Below are 14908 nucleotides of genomic sequence, written 5' to 3'. Positions count from 1 at the left end.
GTGTCCCACTTGTTGTTGATTCTTCACAAAAAAATACAGTTTTATATCTTTATGTTTAAAGCCTGAAATGTGGCAAAAGGTCGCAAAGTTCAAGGGGGCCGAATACTTTCGCAAGGCACTGTACATACCATGCTCTATCTAAAGAACACTGCTGAATGGGGAACTTGATATGTTTCATGTAAAAATGGGTGGTAATGTCCACATCCTCCAATGCCAGAGCCTCAAGCACATTGGACATTGTACTCCCACTTTCACCCTAACCAGACCTTGTTATGACAAGCATATCTGAATTAGGCCCACAGAATTATACCTACGGAGGAGCAGCTTCTATGGAGGAACTGTGAATGTCTTTGAACTTCAGTGTTGGCTTAGCTAACGTTGGACCAGAGCTAGCTAACGTTGGACCAGAGCTAGGTAACGTTGGACCAGAGCTAGGTAACGTTGGACCAGAGCAAGGTAACGTTGGACCAGAGCTAGCTAACGTTGGACCAGAGCTAGCTAACGTTGGACTAGAGCTAGGTAACGTTGGACCAGAGCTAGGTAACGTTGGACCAGAGCTAGCTAACTTGTTAACTATAGTATCCTTAACTAGCATTGAAAATGTGAATCTATTCTTATTAAAAATCGCTCTCTAATTTCTTAATCATGTTTGTAACGTCAGTAGCTACAGCAGACTATGCTTGGGAAGGAAGGGCAGACACTGGAATATGTTGCTGGATGACAAATGAGGGCTTTGCATAGGTGCTTTGTGGGATTGGAAAAAAAGGCCTGGAATGTAAAATAACGTTATTAACTGGTTCCTTTACTTTTAAAATAACTGTTATGTTCCGGAACAGTATAGATCACTTCTGTTCTGCTTCTGTTCCTCAATTTTTATTTTACGGTTTTCAGTTATGTTCCCTGAAATAGTTCATACCCCTGTTTGGATGTCTTTAAGTCCCACCCTGTTGTGGCTGTTTGGAGAGTGAAAGAGCCTTGTGTTCAACATTACATAATGATAATCACACTCTGCTACAAAGAGCAGGATACCCCTTTCGCATTTTGTACAGAACTCCAAACCCATCCTTTATCATAGTCCTCCTGATAAAGCCATGCCGTTGACAGGAGGAGAAAGTGCTTATGTACAGTCAGTCAAGGCTCCTGTATCTACCACCATCGGGACGATTGAGCAGTCCGAGGCAATGAGGGAAAAAGGTGCACACTGGTAGATTTTCATATTGTGTAATCTTCTCTGTGGCAACAAGGTCACCTCTGATAGAGGCTCCTGTTTCCCCAGCCGAACGGTGCTGTTAGCTGGTGCTAGATATCTGCCTGATGCATCTCTATTTTTCTCACTGCGTCGCCGGGCCATGTTCGCTGCTGACTGACGTAATTGTATAACAATTGCAGAATAACTGCCATCCCAGTCACTGCAGTCCATGACGTCCTTTGTTTGTGTCTTCCTATTCATTCAGTTGATTATGTAATAATGAGTGCAGCTAACCATTCATCATGCGGCAGGGTAGCCTAGTGGTTAGAGCGTTGGACTAATAACCGAAAGGTTGCAAGTTCAAATCCCCAAGCTGACAATGTACAAATCTGTCGTTCTGCCCCTGAACAGGCAGTTAACCCATTTTTCCTTAACTGACTTGCCTAGTTAAATAAAGGAAACATTTTAAAAATCATGTCGCAAGAGAGGGAGAAGAAAGAGATTACTGTTTTTGAAGTGCAGAGAGCAGCAAGTTGTCGTCCATAAACTACTTTCAATGTGTTCCATTTAAGAACTCAGTTTTCATAGAAAATCAGAATTTGATCCAATTTAAAAGGGGTTGGTACTTTTGTAAGCCTGTTCGTGTGACGACAGTGGGTTCAAGTAACGTGTCACCGATATGTCCACTTGTGATGTGCAAATATGATGCCTGTGGTCACTTTCAGTTAGCAGTCTTTTTAATGGACTTATCCACATGTCATGGTCACTCCACCCATTCCACCTGGATTTAATCTGGATCACTTCATACACAATTTTCACGCTGAATCACTCACTCACTATATTACATTCATAATGATAGTAGAACGACACACTTGCAGACAACGGTAGCACTGTGTGCTCACAAAGACACCCGAGGATGATAGAGTTGAAAAGAGATTGCAGCAAACTCAACATTTTACCCATGTACCTTGTAACACAATGGGTAATAGACCTATAGTCCCCTCACAGAGCGAGTGAGTGTCTCCCAGGACACATGACTGTTCTCCCAGTGTATTTTTCTTCCCTCACTGAGCAGTTATTCTCTCCTTTCCCTGTACTGCAGTGTTAAATATATACTAGGGCTATCCTCTCACCAAAGTACCTTCTTCCAGGACATCGTTTGTTTGTGTTCTCTGAAGTTGCTATTTTCCCCATTGAGTTTAAAGAAAGGCAAAGCCTCTGGAATCTTCCAGGCTTCCATGACATTTTGTTTTATACAGAAAGTAATTGGGTAGAGTGAGGGGGAGAATAAGTCTCAAAGCTCGCTACCAAATTTCCTCTGATCTTCTCTGTCCAGGCATCTGCAAGTCAGTCTTGTTAAGCATCACACGGATCCCATGGCTAATGAAATATGCTCTTGTCTTCTGCGGAGCGGGTGAAAAATGATATCTGCTCGACACAACCCAGCACATCAAGGTCATCCGGCTCTAGTGCAGAGATAATGATCAACCAGGCTCTTCTGAGGGAGATCTTTGTAATACAGGCCTTTTTAAATATTTAAACAGGCTGTTAATGAGATGAACCTCAATTTGATATGTATCTTGGCTTCTCAATTAGGATTCTTCATAAGAGATACTGGGAATTAGCTGATTAGGATATTGAAAGTTTGCATAGTTTCTTTGTAAAGTATGTGACACACAACACGCAGCCTACATGTGATGTGACAATTTTTACAAATGATCCCTGCCGGGATTGAACCCACGCTCGTACCAACTGAGCCACTTCAGCAGTGTCTTAAAGCTGTTGGTCGTGTTGAGGGCAGAATATAAATGTCGCACAAACACTAGAGCACCTTTATGTGATATCAACAGTAACCTCATCTGAATAACCCACTACCTGTTCTGTCCCCAGCTGAGTTCCTGTGTAACTGTAGCAGCGAGGGATCTCTGGATCTAGACCGCTGCGACCGCAGCACAGGGCAGTGTGTCTGCCTGTTGGGCTACATGGGACTGCGGTGTGCTGACTGCCAGGAGGCCCACTTCAACAACGGCACCACCGGCTGCATCCCCTGTAGCTGCGACTCCTACGGTGCTCTTGGACCCCTCTGCGACAGGTGAGACTTTTCATTAATGTGTGCGTTATCAGTGTTTACCAGGTATTCCAGACAAAAGGCAAAATGTATTCCATAGCAGTGTCTTCATGGTTTACAAATGATTGCCAATGTAGTGGAGGTATCTATGGGTAAGACGTTAGGTTAGCGTGTGAAAGTTCCCCGGTTAGACCAGACCAGCAGTCTGGTCTCATGGGACAATGCTTTAGATGTTTTTACAGGTATGATAACTAAAAGGTGCGTCATCTGACATCACATTGTCTGCAGTACTACATTGTCTGCAGTTCGTGTGCTCCTGCTCTACCTGTTAGACTGGTGACTCACTCACCTGAACCCAGGGTTGTGTTCTTTAGGGCACACATCTGAAAACGTTTTTGCATCGGAAACCGGATTTGAGTGTTTATTGGACGTGTCCAGGAAGTCCCTCCCTGTTTCAGTCTGTTTTCTTTAATTTGGTGCTTTATGAACTCCAAGGAAGAGGTACCAACCCCAAGACATTCCCTGGTAAAATAGAGGTTAAATAAGCTCAATGATGTCACTGCAAAGTCACAACGAGGCAGGGAGTTCCGTCTCTGTCTCTTCACTTGTGTGAGAAAATACTCCCTCGAGAATGTCCAAAGTTGTTGTGCCTTAGAGTGCAGTAATTGTGTGTACCCGGGGCTATTGACCTCTGCTTGGTTTCAACTGTCATTTTTCACCTGAAAGGCAGAAGACGCTGTGTAATTTTCATAACAACTCTAATTTCTCTGTAAGTCTGACACAATGGTTGGTCTTTTGGGAGTTTCAGTTTGACTTCCCTGGCTCCTATAGAAAGTTTTGTTTAAAGTCTATGCTTGTAGGGGTTGTTGTTTATCCGATTGGTATTGACACTGGGGAAACTGTGTACAGCGTAACTACTGAGGATTCTGAAGTTGTAATTAGAGTGTAACACACCCCACCATTCTAGTGGGGCTGTGAAGAGAAGATCAGCAGTCCGGATGAATGAATGGTGTTCCAGTTCCATTCACTGCTTATAGGAATTGTGCGGTAGCCAGAGATTCTAACATTAATTTAATCACATCCCTTTAGTATTATCCCTGGGATCACTACTACAATCATAACCAGTTCCACCAAGTTTCCTGAGTCTTTATACCCTCCTACAAACATGTCTTTTTGTGGTGTGTGTGTCGGGTTGGGATGACATACCATTCCTACATACAGTACATGCTTAAGTGTGTATTTCGGAGGGAGAGCATGCAATGGATGTGTGCATTCTATACATTGATACTATAGCATAATATCAGATGGTGTTCAAGCCCATGACCATACACTCTTTCAATGTTTTTGTTTATCTCTTTAGAGTAGCTGTTTCATACGTCTTCAGTTCTTGTCCCTTACTACCCCCATTGCTGATGGACCGTGTATGATGCATTGTCATGTGACACTTCTCTCCCAGGTTAATGTAGCATGAAATGAAGACCTGGTTAATGTAGACATGAAAGACTTAATCAATAAGGTGCGAGGAGATGTGGTATATGGCCAATATAACACGTCTAAGGGCTGTGCCTAAGAACAGCCCTTAGACGTGGTATATTGGCCATATACCACAAACCCCAGAGGTGCCTTATTGCTATTATAAACTGGTTCGTAACTTAATTTAGAGCAGTAAAAATAAATGTTTTGTCATATCCGTGGTATACGGTCTGATATACTACGGCTGTCAGCCAATCACAGTTCAGGGCTCGAACCACCCAGTTTATAATAAAGCTTGAATCCCTGGTCTATGACTTACTGACAGGCATCTTTACGGATCTATCAGTAAAATAGTGCAATATTGAGTTTGTTTGGAAAGAGTGGCCATCAGCGGCAGACATCAATCCCCCTGCTGTGCTTTCAGTGACCTTCTCCCGCTGTTATATTTATAAATGCCAGTGCATCTGTCAGCGTTTTTGCGCTGCCTATTTTGTCTCTGGATTGTGGACAGATTGTGAGTTCATCTCCTGAGGATGTTCTAGGATTCCTGCCCAAATGCAACCGCAGGATCAAAAAATCCCTCAGTGCAGGTGAAACACACACACACACACACAAACAGTAGCATATCCTTTTCCCTGCCCAAGCAATCTCAGGTTCTATCTCAAGGCCTGTGAAGAATAGGTTGTCACTTTCGGAAGATGCCACTGTAGTCATGATTGGAAAACTCAATGATGGCAGGAAAGTTCAGGATTCAGTCATTCCCTGCCAAGAAAACAGCTAGTCTCTGTGTAGCAACAGCAACTCAGAAGTAAACTGTTTTCATAACCTTGCTGTTGTGCCAAAGTGAAAAGAAAAATCCTCAGCTTTCCTCAGCGGTGGACAAATTTGGGAAACTGTTGAAATTGGTACTCTCCTACATTCCTGGCTGACCCACCTGCACGGTAAAGGAATGTCGATGAGACCAGAGAGTGGCTGAGCTCCACAGAACCTCACTATACCACATAACATTACTATACCACAGAACCTCACTATACCACAGAACCTTACTATACCACAGAACATTACTATACCACAGAACATTACTATACCACAGAACCTCACTATACCACAGAACATTACTATACCACAGAACCTCATTATACCACAGAACATTACTATACCACAGAACCTCACTATACCACAGAACCTCACTATACCACAGAACATTACTATACCACAGAACATCACTATATCACAGAACATTACTATACCACAGAACATTACTATACCACAGAACCCCACTATACCACAGAACCCCACTATACCACAGAACATTACTATACCACAGAACCTCACTATACCACAGAACCTCACTATACCACAGAACATCACTATACCACAGAACATTACTCTACCACAGATCCTCACTATACCACAGAACATTCCTATACCACAGAACATTACTATACCACAGAACCCCACTATACCACAGAACCCCACTATACCACAGAACATTACAATACCAAAGAACCTCACTATACCACAGAACCCCACGATACCACAGAACCTCACCATACCACAGAACCTCCCTATACCAAGCAACATCACTATACCACAGAGTTGAACAATGAATGGCAACAAATTGACAGCCAAAGTGGGAAGGCAGTCAGCAGTATGTTATATAAGTACAGTGCAAGTCAAGACCCCAAAAGTCAAGGCTCAACCTTTGTGACACATAGAATGGAAAAATATGTAGACAAAGTTCAAACAGGAGCCTGCATCGTATTGTATTGTATCCATCGATCAGCTGCCCCATAACACTATCGCAATGTCCCCAGTGAGCGACTGTGTTCACTCCAGTACTACTGTACTCTCGGGACCTTTCAATGTCGACCACCCCCATACCCTGTCTCGGTTTCCCAGGGGATCCCTCCCTGACACACTCGTACTCTGTTGCTTTTGTCTATTGGCTTATCAACATATTTTTGTTGTACTAGGTAAACTGGAAAAGAGGGTTTGCAAAAATGACTATAGTGTTTATGGGGAAGTATTCCTGCTGTCCTGAAATGGTTCCTCTTTACAGTTCTGGCTTTTTTCACTGCAACCGAGAACTTCTCCATCCAGCCTCAAGATGAACCATCTCAGGGGACTTCAGATTGGCCAACAACCATAGTAGTTGGGGTTTATAAGGCCCTATAAAATCCTTTTAAATGTCTTCCCAATGTCTTCCCAAATTCTATTTTATTATTATTATTAAGTCCACAACAATGCTTAAACCACATCTGGGGACCACTTTTGAAAAAATATTTAGAATTTGGGGTCTTGTTACCCTTTAATTCCATTCTGCACCAAGCAAAAGGCTGTTGGTTAGTGGTGTTTTTGTAGTGCACATATGATGAGTTAGCAAAACAAATATCCATTGGATTGATAATCATATCCTTCTGCCAGGTAAGCATAGGCTACTTCATAGTTATCATTTTAATTGAGAAGGTTTTTGGGAAAGCCTTTCCATCTACCAGAAGATTTTTCATTAGCATCATCACTAACGGCTACACGAACTGGTAGCTGCTCCGTGCACCACACATACAGGTGGAATTCTCGTTGCCTCTTCATTAAGTTACAGGAAATACGAATCACTGACGCGTTATGTCTTATGATAAACCTGGGCAAACTATTTCATTTTCAATATATTTAGTTGGTTCCCTATTAAGTTTGATCATTAAAATTGCTGAATTCGTTTTGTCTGAATTCCATCCGCATTCTCTGTATCTCGGATATTTCTGTTTTTCAACCAGGCAATAGGGTAGGAGGGATGAAAAAGTACCGTGGCATCTTTCTGGATACTGTGTACTGTCTGCAACCCTTCCTCTATCTATCTGCAGTGGGAAAAGGGGGGCTTGGAAGCCCGACTCCTGATGTACTGAGCTCATTGACATGGAATGGGTATGACCTTGGTTTGACAGAGCCAATAAAAATGGAAGACCTGAAACCCGGGACAACTGCTACGAATGTTGCAAAGACTAATCAACCTACAGTTGAATTCGGAAGTTTACATACACTTAGGTCAGAGACATTAAAACTTGTTTTTCAACCACTCTACAAATTTCTTGTTAACCAACTATAGTTTTGGAAAGTTGGTTAGGACATCTACTTTGTGCATGACACAAGTAATTCTTCCAACAATTGTTTACAGACAGATTATTTCACTTATAATTCACTGTATCACAATTCCAGTGGGTCAGAAGTTTACATGCACTAAGTTGACTGTGCCTTTAAACAGCTTGGAAATTCCAGAAAATTATGTCATGGCTTTAGAAGCTTCTGATAGGCTAATTGACATAATTTGAGTCAATTGGAGGTGTACCTGTGGATGTATTTCAAGGCCTAACTTCCGCCTCTTTGCTTGTCATCATGGGAAAATCAAAAGAAATCAGTCAAGACCTCAGAAAAACAATTGTAGACCTCCACAAGTCTGTTTCATCCTTGGGAGCAATTTCCAAATGCCTGAAGGTACCACGTTCATATGTACAAACGATAGTACACAAACGATAGTACACAAACGATAGTACGCAAACACCATGTGACCACGCAGCCGTCATACCGTTGAGGAAGGAGACAACTACTTTGGTGCGAAAAGTGCAAATCAATCCCAGAACAACAGCAAAGGACCTTGTGAAGATGCTGGAGGAAACAGGTACAAACATATCTATATCCACAGTAAAACAAGTCCTATATCGACATAACCTGAAAAGCTGCTCAGCAAGGAAGAAGCCATTGCTCCAAAACTGCCATAAAAAAGCCAGACTATGGTCTTCAACTTGAGACAGGGACAAAGAACATACTTTTTTGAGAAATGTGCTCTGGTCCGATGAAACAGAAATAGAACTGTTTGGCCATAATGACCATCGTTATGTTTGGAGGAAAAATTGCGAGACTCTCAAGCCGAAGAACACCATCTCAACCGTGAAGCACGGTGGTGGCAGCATCATGTTGTGGGGATGTTTTGCTGCAGGAGGGACTGGTGCACTTCACAAACTAGATGGCATCATGAGGGAGGAAAATTATGTGGATATATTGAAGCAACATCTCAAGACATCAGTCAGGAAGTTAAAGCTTGGACGCAAATGGGTCTTCCAAATGGACAATAACTACAAGCCTACTTCCAAAGTTGTGGCAAAATGGCTTAAGGACAACAAAGTCAAGGTATTGGAGTGGCCATCACAAACCCTCAATCCTATAGAAAATTTGTGCGCAGAACAGAAAGCGTGTGCGAGCAAGGAGGCCTACATACCTGACTCAGTTACACCAGCTCTGTCAGGAGGAATGGGCCAAAATTCACCCAACTTATTGTGGGAAGCTTGTGGAAGGCTACCCAAAATGTTTGACCCAAGTTAAACAATTTAAAGGCAATGCTACCAAATACTAATTGAGTGTATGTAAACTTCTGACCCACTGGGAATGTGATGAAAGAAATAAAAGCTGAAATAAATTATTCTCTCTACTATTATTCTGACATGTCACATTCTTAAAATAAAGTGGTGATCCTAACAGACCTAAGAGAGGGAATTTTTACTGGGATTAAGTGTCAGGAATTTAAACAGAGTTTAAATGTATTTGGCTAAGGTGTATGTAAACTTCAGACTTCAACTGTATATAAACAGACATTCACACAATCATGCATAAACTCCCTCTCTTGCTCTCACACACGCGCACACACACACACACCTGCAGACACATACACGCCTGCACACACACACACGCCTGCACACACGCGCACGCCAGCACACACACACACCTGCAGACACACACACGCCTGCACACACGCGCACGCCAGCACACACACACACCTGCAGACACACACACGCCTGCACACACGCGCACGCCAGCACACACACACACGCAGCAATTTATCTGAATAAGATGCGCAATTATCTCCTATCATTCAAATCCATCTTTATCTGGTTGTAAATCAAGTAACCTTTTGACAGTTTGATAATGGGATGTTGGTTACCCTGTCAAAGCCATTTTAATACTCTGGGCCAAGAACGCAGGAGGGAATTACATCCCCCTTTAACTTTATAACCCCCCCAAAACAAATTTAAAAAATAATGATAACGACTCTTGAGGAAGATGTTATTTAGCTGGATGCAGTGGCTGGCGCCCTTGAGTTAACTCTCTGAGGGACTTAGGAGCAGGAAGCTCTCTCTGTTCATTAGATATACCTACCGTGGAGTGTGGGGACACATAATGGAAATGTGAGAGGTTGCTTAGCAACTGCAGCGTGGATGGAACCCCCCCCCCCCCGACAATCCCCCTCCCCAGTAAAGTGTTAATGTGACAAGCAGATGAGGAAATTTGTCCAGGGAAGCAAGAAAGTGGGAAGGACTGTGAAGGAGGAGGGGTATGGGGGTTGCAGTAGACCACCATCTGTGAGCCAAAGCCCACTGTCTCTGTATTGGGAGAGAGAGTGAAAGTGTGTGTGAATTGGGGGTGGGGTTCGAACACCACCAGGGTCAATCAGAATTAGGTCATTGAACAATCGGTTAATGCACATGGCTTTGCATTGAACACAGTGGGCAGTATTGCAGTACATTTACAATGGCCTCAGCTCAAATACCACCATAGTATGTTGGAATGTAACATGTACACTGAACAAAAATATAAATATAAATGCAACATGTAAAGTGTTGGTCCTATGTTTCACAAAAATATTATTTCTCTCAAATTTTGTGCACAAATTTGTTTACATCCCTGAGGGAGTTAGCAATTGGCATGCTGACTGCAGGAATGTCCATCAGAGCTGTTGCCAGAGAATGTGTTAATTTCTCTTCCATAAGCCGCCTTCGATGTCGTTTTAGAGAATTTGGCAGCCCGTCCAACCGGCCTCACAACCGCAGACCACTTGTAACCACGCCAGCCCAGGACCTCCACATCCAGCTTCTTCACCTACGGGATTGTCAAGGGGTGGGTGCTGAGGAGTATTTCTGTCTGTAATAAATATTCGGATTGACTGGGCCTGGCACCCAGAGGGTGGCCTCGCTCTTAAGTGGGTGGGTCTATGCCCTCCCAGGCCCCTGCCCAGTCATGTGGAATCTATAGATTAGGGCCTAACAAATTTACTTCAGTTGGCTGATTTCCTTATATGAACTGTAACTCAGCAATGTCTTTGAAATTGTTACATGTTGTGTTTTTATATTTTGTTCAATAATAAAATGCCAATTAAACTCTTGTTAGAAGTTTCATCCCCCATTGGATGTCTGTGGTTGTTGACCCCTACATTAAAGCATAGCTAGATTGTATTTAGTGTCTTGCACCCCGTGCACATATTTAGTCTGGGTATCACATTCTGAGCAGTGGGTCAAATTGTGAGAACACCACAACCAGACACACAGCCAAACTCCTTATAGCCCCCTCCCACACACACAATTGGCCTTTCCTCCACGTATGCGGTTCATGTGGCGGGCTGACTGGCAGCTAGGCAAGCATGCAGGCTTCCCTGACCCACATTAGTTTGTCTCAGTGCATGTTTCCAGAAGTGGGAGGGTCTGTGGGGAGAGAGATGGGGAAAATGGCTCTGATGGAAGGTTGAACAACAATGACTGAAACTGTGGCACTAGTCCTTTTTATTAATGGTGCCCAATCAGCTGAATTGAATTGGATTTAGCTGCTGTCATCTTTGGGTGTAGATGTAATTTGTCCTTTTTAGGAAAGCTCAAATGTTTGTTTGCTTGTCATCTAGCTTTGCATTAGAGGAAAGTATTAGCCTGTGTAGGTGAATTGCTTCATCGTCATTAAAGGCGTCCACATACATAGGTTTGGTTTGCTCCTAGCAGAACTCGGGTAGGCAGCACGAATGTCCGCTCGCTTACTCCCAAAAGACCTTCGCTTGAAAAATGCCAATATTACTTCCTCAAAATTTTCAGAATGAATCTTAAGATAAATCAAGAAATCTGTAATTAATTTGGACCTTTTTACAGAGGTCTTGCTCGCAGAATTTTACATCTAACTACGATGTTTGGTGCAGTATTTGTCAAGTGAAAAAATGTGCATGAATTAGTCTCTCGTTGAATGACAACAAAAATGTAATTGAAGAGTCCTGTCCATAATTCCTACTCTTACTAGGAGTAGTTCTGTTGAACAATCACCGACGAAGGGACGTAGGTATCGGCTACCGAACTTTGACTTCAAGAAAAATGTTTGCTCAAACAGCCAGAAAAAAATCTTGCCGAACACAAATGCAATAAAAACATCAACATTTCGTCATAATATATGCACAAACTGTTTAGACTGGGAAGCAGGCGAAAGGCTTTGGTATTCATAATATAATGTTGTGTGTACAAAAAATAATGTTTTCATGAATCAAGGGTAGGTGAGAGTTGAGCCTTTTGTTACATTCGGCATCACTCGTCAAAGGAAATATACTCTTCTTTCTATCAAAGATATCTACATATATTTCAGGGTGTTGTATATCCCTGGAAACAACCAGAATTCATGTAAACATATGGGTCTCTTAGCACAACTGTGTACTTTGTTAAACACTTTTAACATAGACCCTTACCTCTTTAAAAAAAAACGGGTATGTGTTCACGCCAGTGCATATCCACTCACCTCTCTATTACCATGGAAGCCCATTACAAATGCCTACACTCATAACTGGACCTATAACGCCCATGGTGCTTCAGAAATCTCCATCTCAAGGTCTTGACTGCTGGCGTCACGGGGAGTGCAGTGATGATGGGACGTGCTGAGTCCAGAATATCATATTACCATATAAATCATTGCTCCCCACTTTTGAGATGGGCCCCCTGTTGCTTACTGTCTGCTCCCTCTCTCCTCGTGGCCGCGCAGTAGTCTTCAGCACCACTCAGTTCCCTCTGAAGGTTTTGTTGCTTCAAGGCACAAACCCCAAAACAAAGGCTTCTTCTCTGGTCAGTGGTGGCGCATTGAGACGGAGCTGTTTTTCCTCTTTGCCATTGAAGTGGTGGGGAGATTTGAAGAAAGGAGAATACATAATGCAAGCAATGCAGTTGAACGGTGACTGAACAGTTCTTGTCAAGTGCTTCTCTGCATAATGTTTTCTACTTTTGGCAGAGGGCTACATTCAACAGAGCACAGTATGCAGTAGACCTGTTGACCTAAGTGAGAAATCTTTCTAAACAAACTTACTTTTTTTGTGTGAAATGTACCCCGAATGGGACGGGAGCAGCTGTCTGCTGCCCTTTTGAACTCTAGACTGGATATGGTGTAAAATACAAGACACCAGAAACAGGTCAATAGGCTTGGGTGGTATCCAGATTGTCATACTTTCATACTGACCTTGTTGTACATGTCGATCCAGAATATCCCAAGCATGCTCAATGGTTGACATGTCTGGTGAGTATGCAGGCCAGGGAAGAACTGGGGCATTTTCAGCTTCCAGGAATTGTGTACAGATCCTTGCGACATGGGGCTGTGCATGATCATGCTGAAACATGAGGTGATGGCGTTGGATGAATGGCACGACAATGGGCCTCAGGATCTCGTCACGGGTCTCCATGCATTAAAATTACCATTGATTTTAAAACGCAATTGTGTTCGTTGTCCATAGCTTATGCCTGCCCATACCGTAACCCCCCGCCACCATGGGGCACTCTGTTCACAACGTTGACATCAACAAACCGCTCGCCCACACGACGCCATACACTTGGTATGCGGTTGTGAGGCCGGTTGGACGAACTGCCAAATTCTGTAAAACGATGTTGGAGACGCCTTATGGAAGAGAAATTAGCATTTAAATTCTCTGGCAATAGCTCTAGTGGACATTCCTGCAGTCTCCATGATTATTGCACGCGCCATAGAAAACTTGAGACGTCTGTGGCATTGTGTGACAAAACTGCACATTTTAGAGTGGCCTTTTATTTTCCCCAGCACATGGTGCACCTGTGCTGGGGATCATGCTGTCTAATCATATTCTTGATATGCCACACCTGCCAGGTCGATGGATTATCTTGGCAAAGGAGAAATGCTCACTAACATGGATCTAAACAAATTTGTACTCAAAATTTGAATGAAATTAACCTTTTGTGTATATGGAACATTTCTGGGATCTTTTATTTAATCTCATGAGACATGAGACCAACACTTTACATGTTGCGTTTATATTTTTGTTCAGTGTTTGCAGGACAGGCATCCCAGCTCATAAAGTTACAAGTAACAACAAGCGAAGTTTGATTTTGGAAGAAGCTTGACTCTAGATGGCTAACTAGCTACTAAATTAGCAAACCAAATGCACAACTGCAGAGCATTTAGCACATTTTAAACAGTTAACTTAATAGTTATAAGAGAACTAGCTGGTAAACATTAAGTTGTGAATTCCATACTGTAACTAGATCACCTAGCGCGAGCTGCACAACAGTGAGTGACTCACAAGGCTCCGGTCTCTCGTGTGCTTGTAAACAAACACCAGATGACTGGGACTAGTGGTAAGCTTCATAATGCAACATTTTTTGACAGGTGAAATGAACAACGCAATCTTTATCACATAATGTATTGCACAAGTTAACTGCAGGTATTTACTTAAAAAGTAGCTGCAAATATTCACATTTATTTAAAAAATATAACTATTGGACAAACCATCTTGTGGCTATATCCAAATACCTCGGTATACGGTATACCGCCCAAGCCTACAGGTCACGTCTCAACCCTTGACCGGGGTCACGTCAACTCTGAACGGGGTCACCCTTGAATAAGGTGGCCAGGTGCACAGTGTTTCCTCCGACACATTGGTGCGGCTGGCTTCCGGGTTGGATGTGTGCTGTGTTAAGAAGCAGTGCGGCTTGGTTGGGTTGTGTATCGGAGGACGCATGACTTTCAACCTTCGTCTCTCCCGAGCCCGTACGGGAGTTGTAGCGATGAGACAAGATAATAGCTACTACAACAATTGGATACCACGAAATTGGGGAGAAAACGGGGTAAAAATTCAAAAAAATTTAAAAAAAATTTAAAAAAAATATGGAACCGTTCTGTATTTTATCTAACGGGCGGCATCCCTAAGTCTAAATATTATTGTTACATTGCACAATCTTCAATGTTATGTCATAATTACGTAAAATTCTGGAAAATTAGTTTGCAATGAGCCAGGCTGCCCAAACTGTTGCATATACCCTGACTCTGCGTGCAATGAACGCAAGAGAAGTGACACAATTTCACCTGGTTAATAT

The 14908-nt window shown here is 42.8% G+C and overlaps 1 protein-coding gene across 3 annotated transcripts in view; it reads left to right on the top strand.

Annotated features, from left to right (window-relative positions):
* The window catches only part of si:dkey-220k22.1 (multiple epidermal growth factor-like domains protein 9), an 80326-nt gene that overhangs the window by 8553 nt on the left and 56865 nt on the right, over positions 1–14908 (top strand). For all 3 annotated transcript variants that reach the window (XM_021601765.2, XM_021601766.2, XM_036976836.1), the window contains one exon: positions 3080–3281. In XM_021601765.2, the coding sequence (XP_021457440.2) occupies positions 3080–3281 (202 nt within the window). The remainder of the gene's footprint in view (positions 1–3079; positions 3282–14908) is intronic.

This window comes from Oncorhynchus mykiss, chromosome 5 (genome assembly GCF_013265735.2).
Source record: "Oncorhynchus mykiss isolate Arlee chromosome 5, USDA_OmykA_1.1, whole genome shotgun sequence".
In the NCBI taxonomy this organism is placed as follows: domain Eukaryota; kingdom Metazoa; phylum Chordata; class Actinopteri; order Salmoniformes; family Salmonidae; genus Oncorhynchus; species Oncorhynchus mykiss.
Note: the sequence above shows the minus strand (reverse complement) of the source record. Positions and strands in the feature narration are given on the sequence as shown.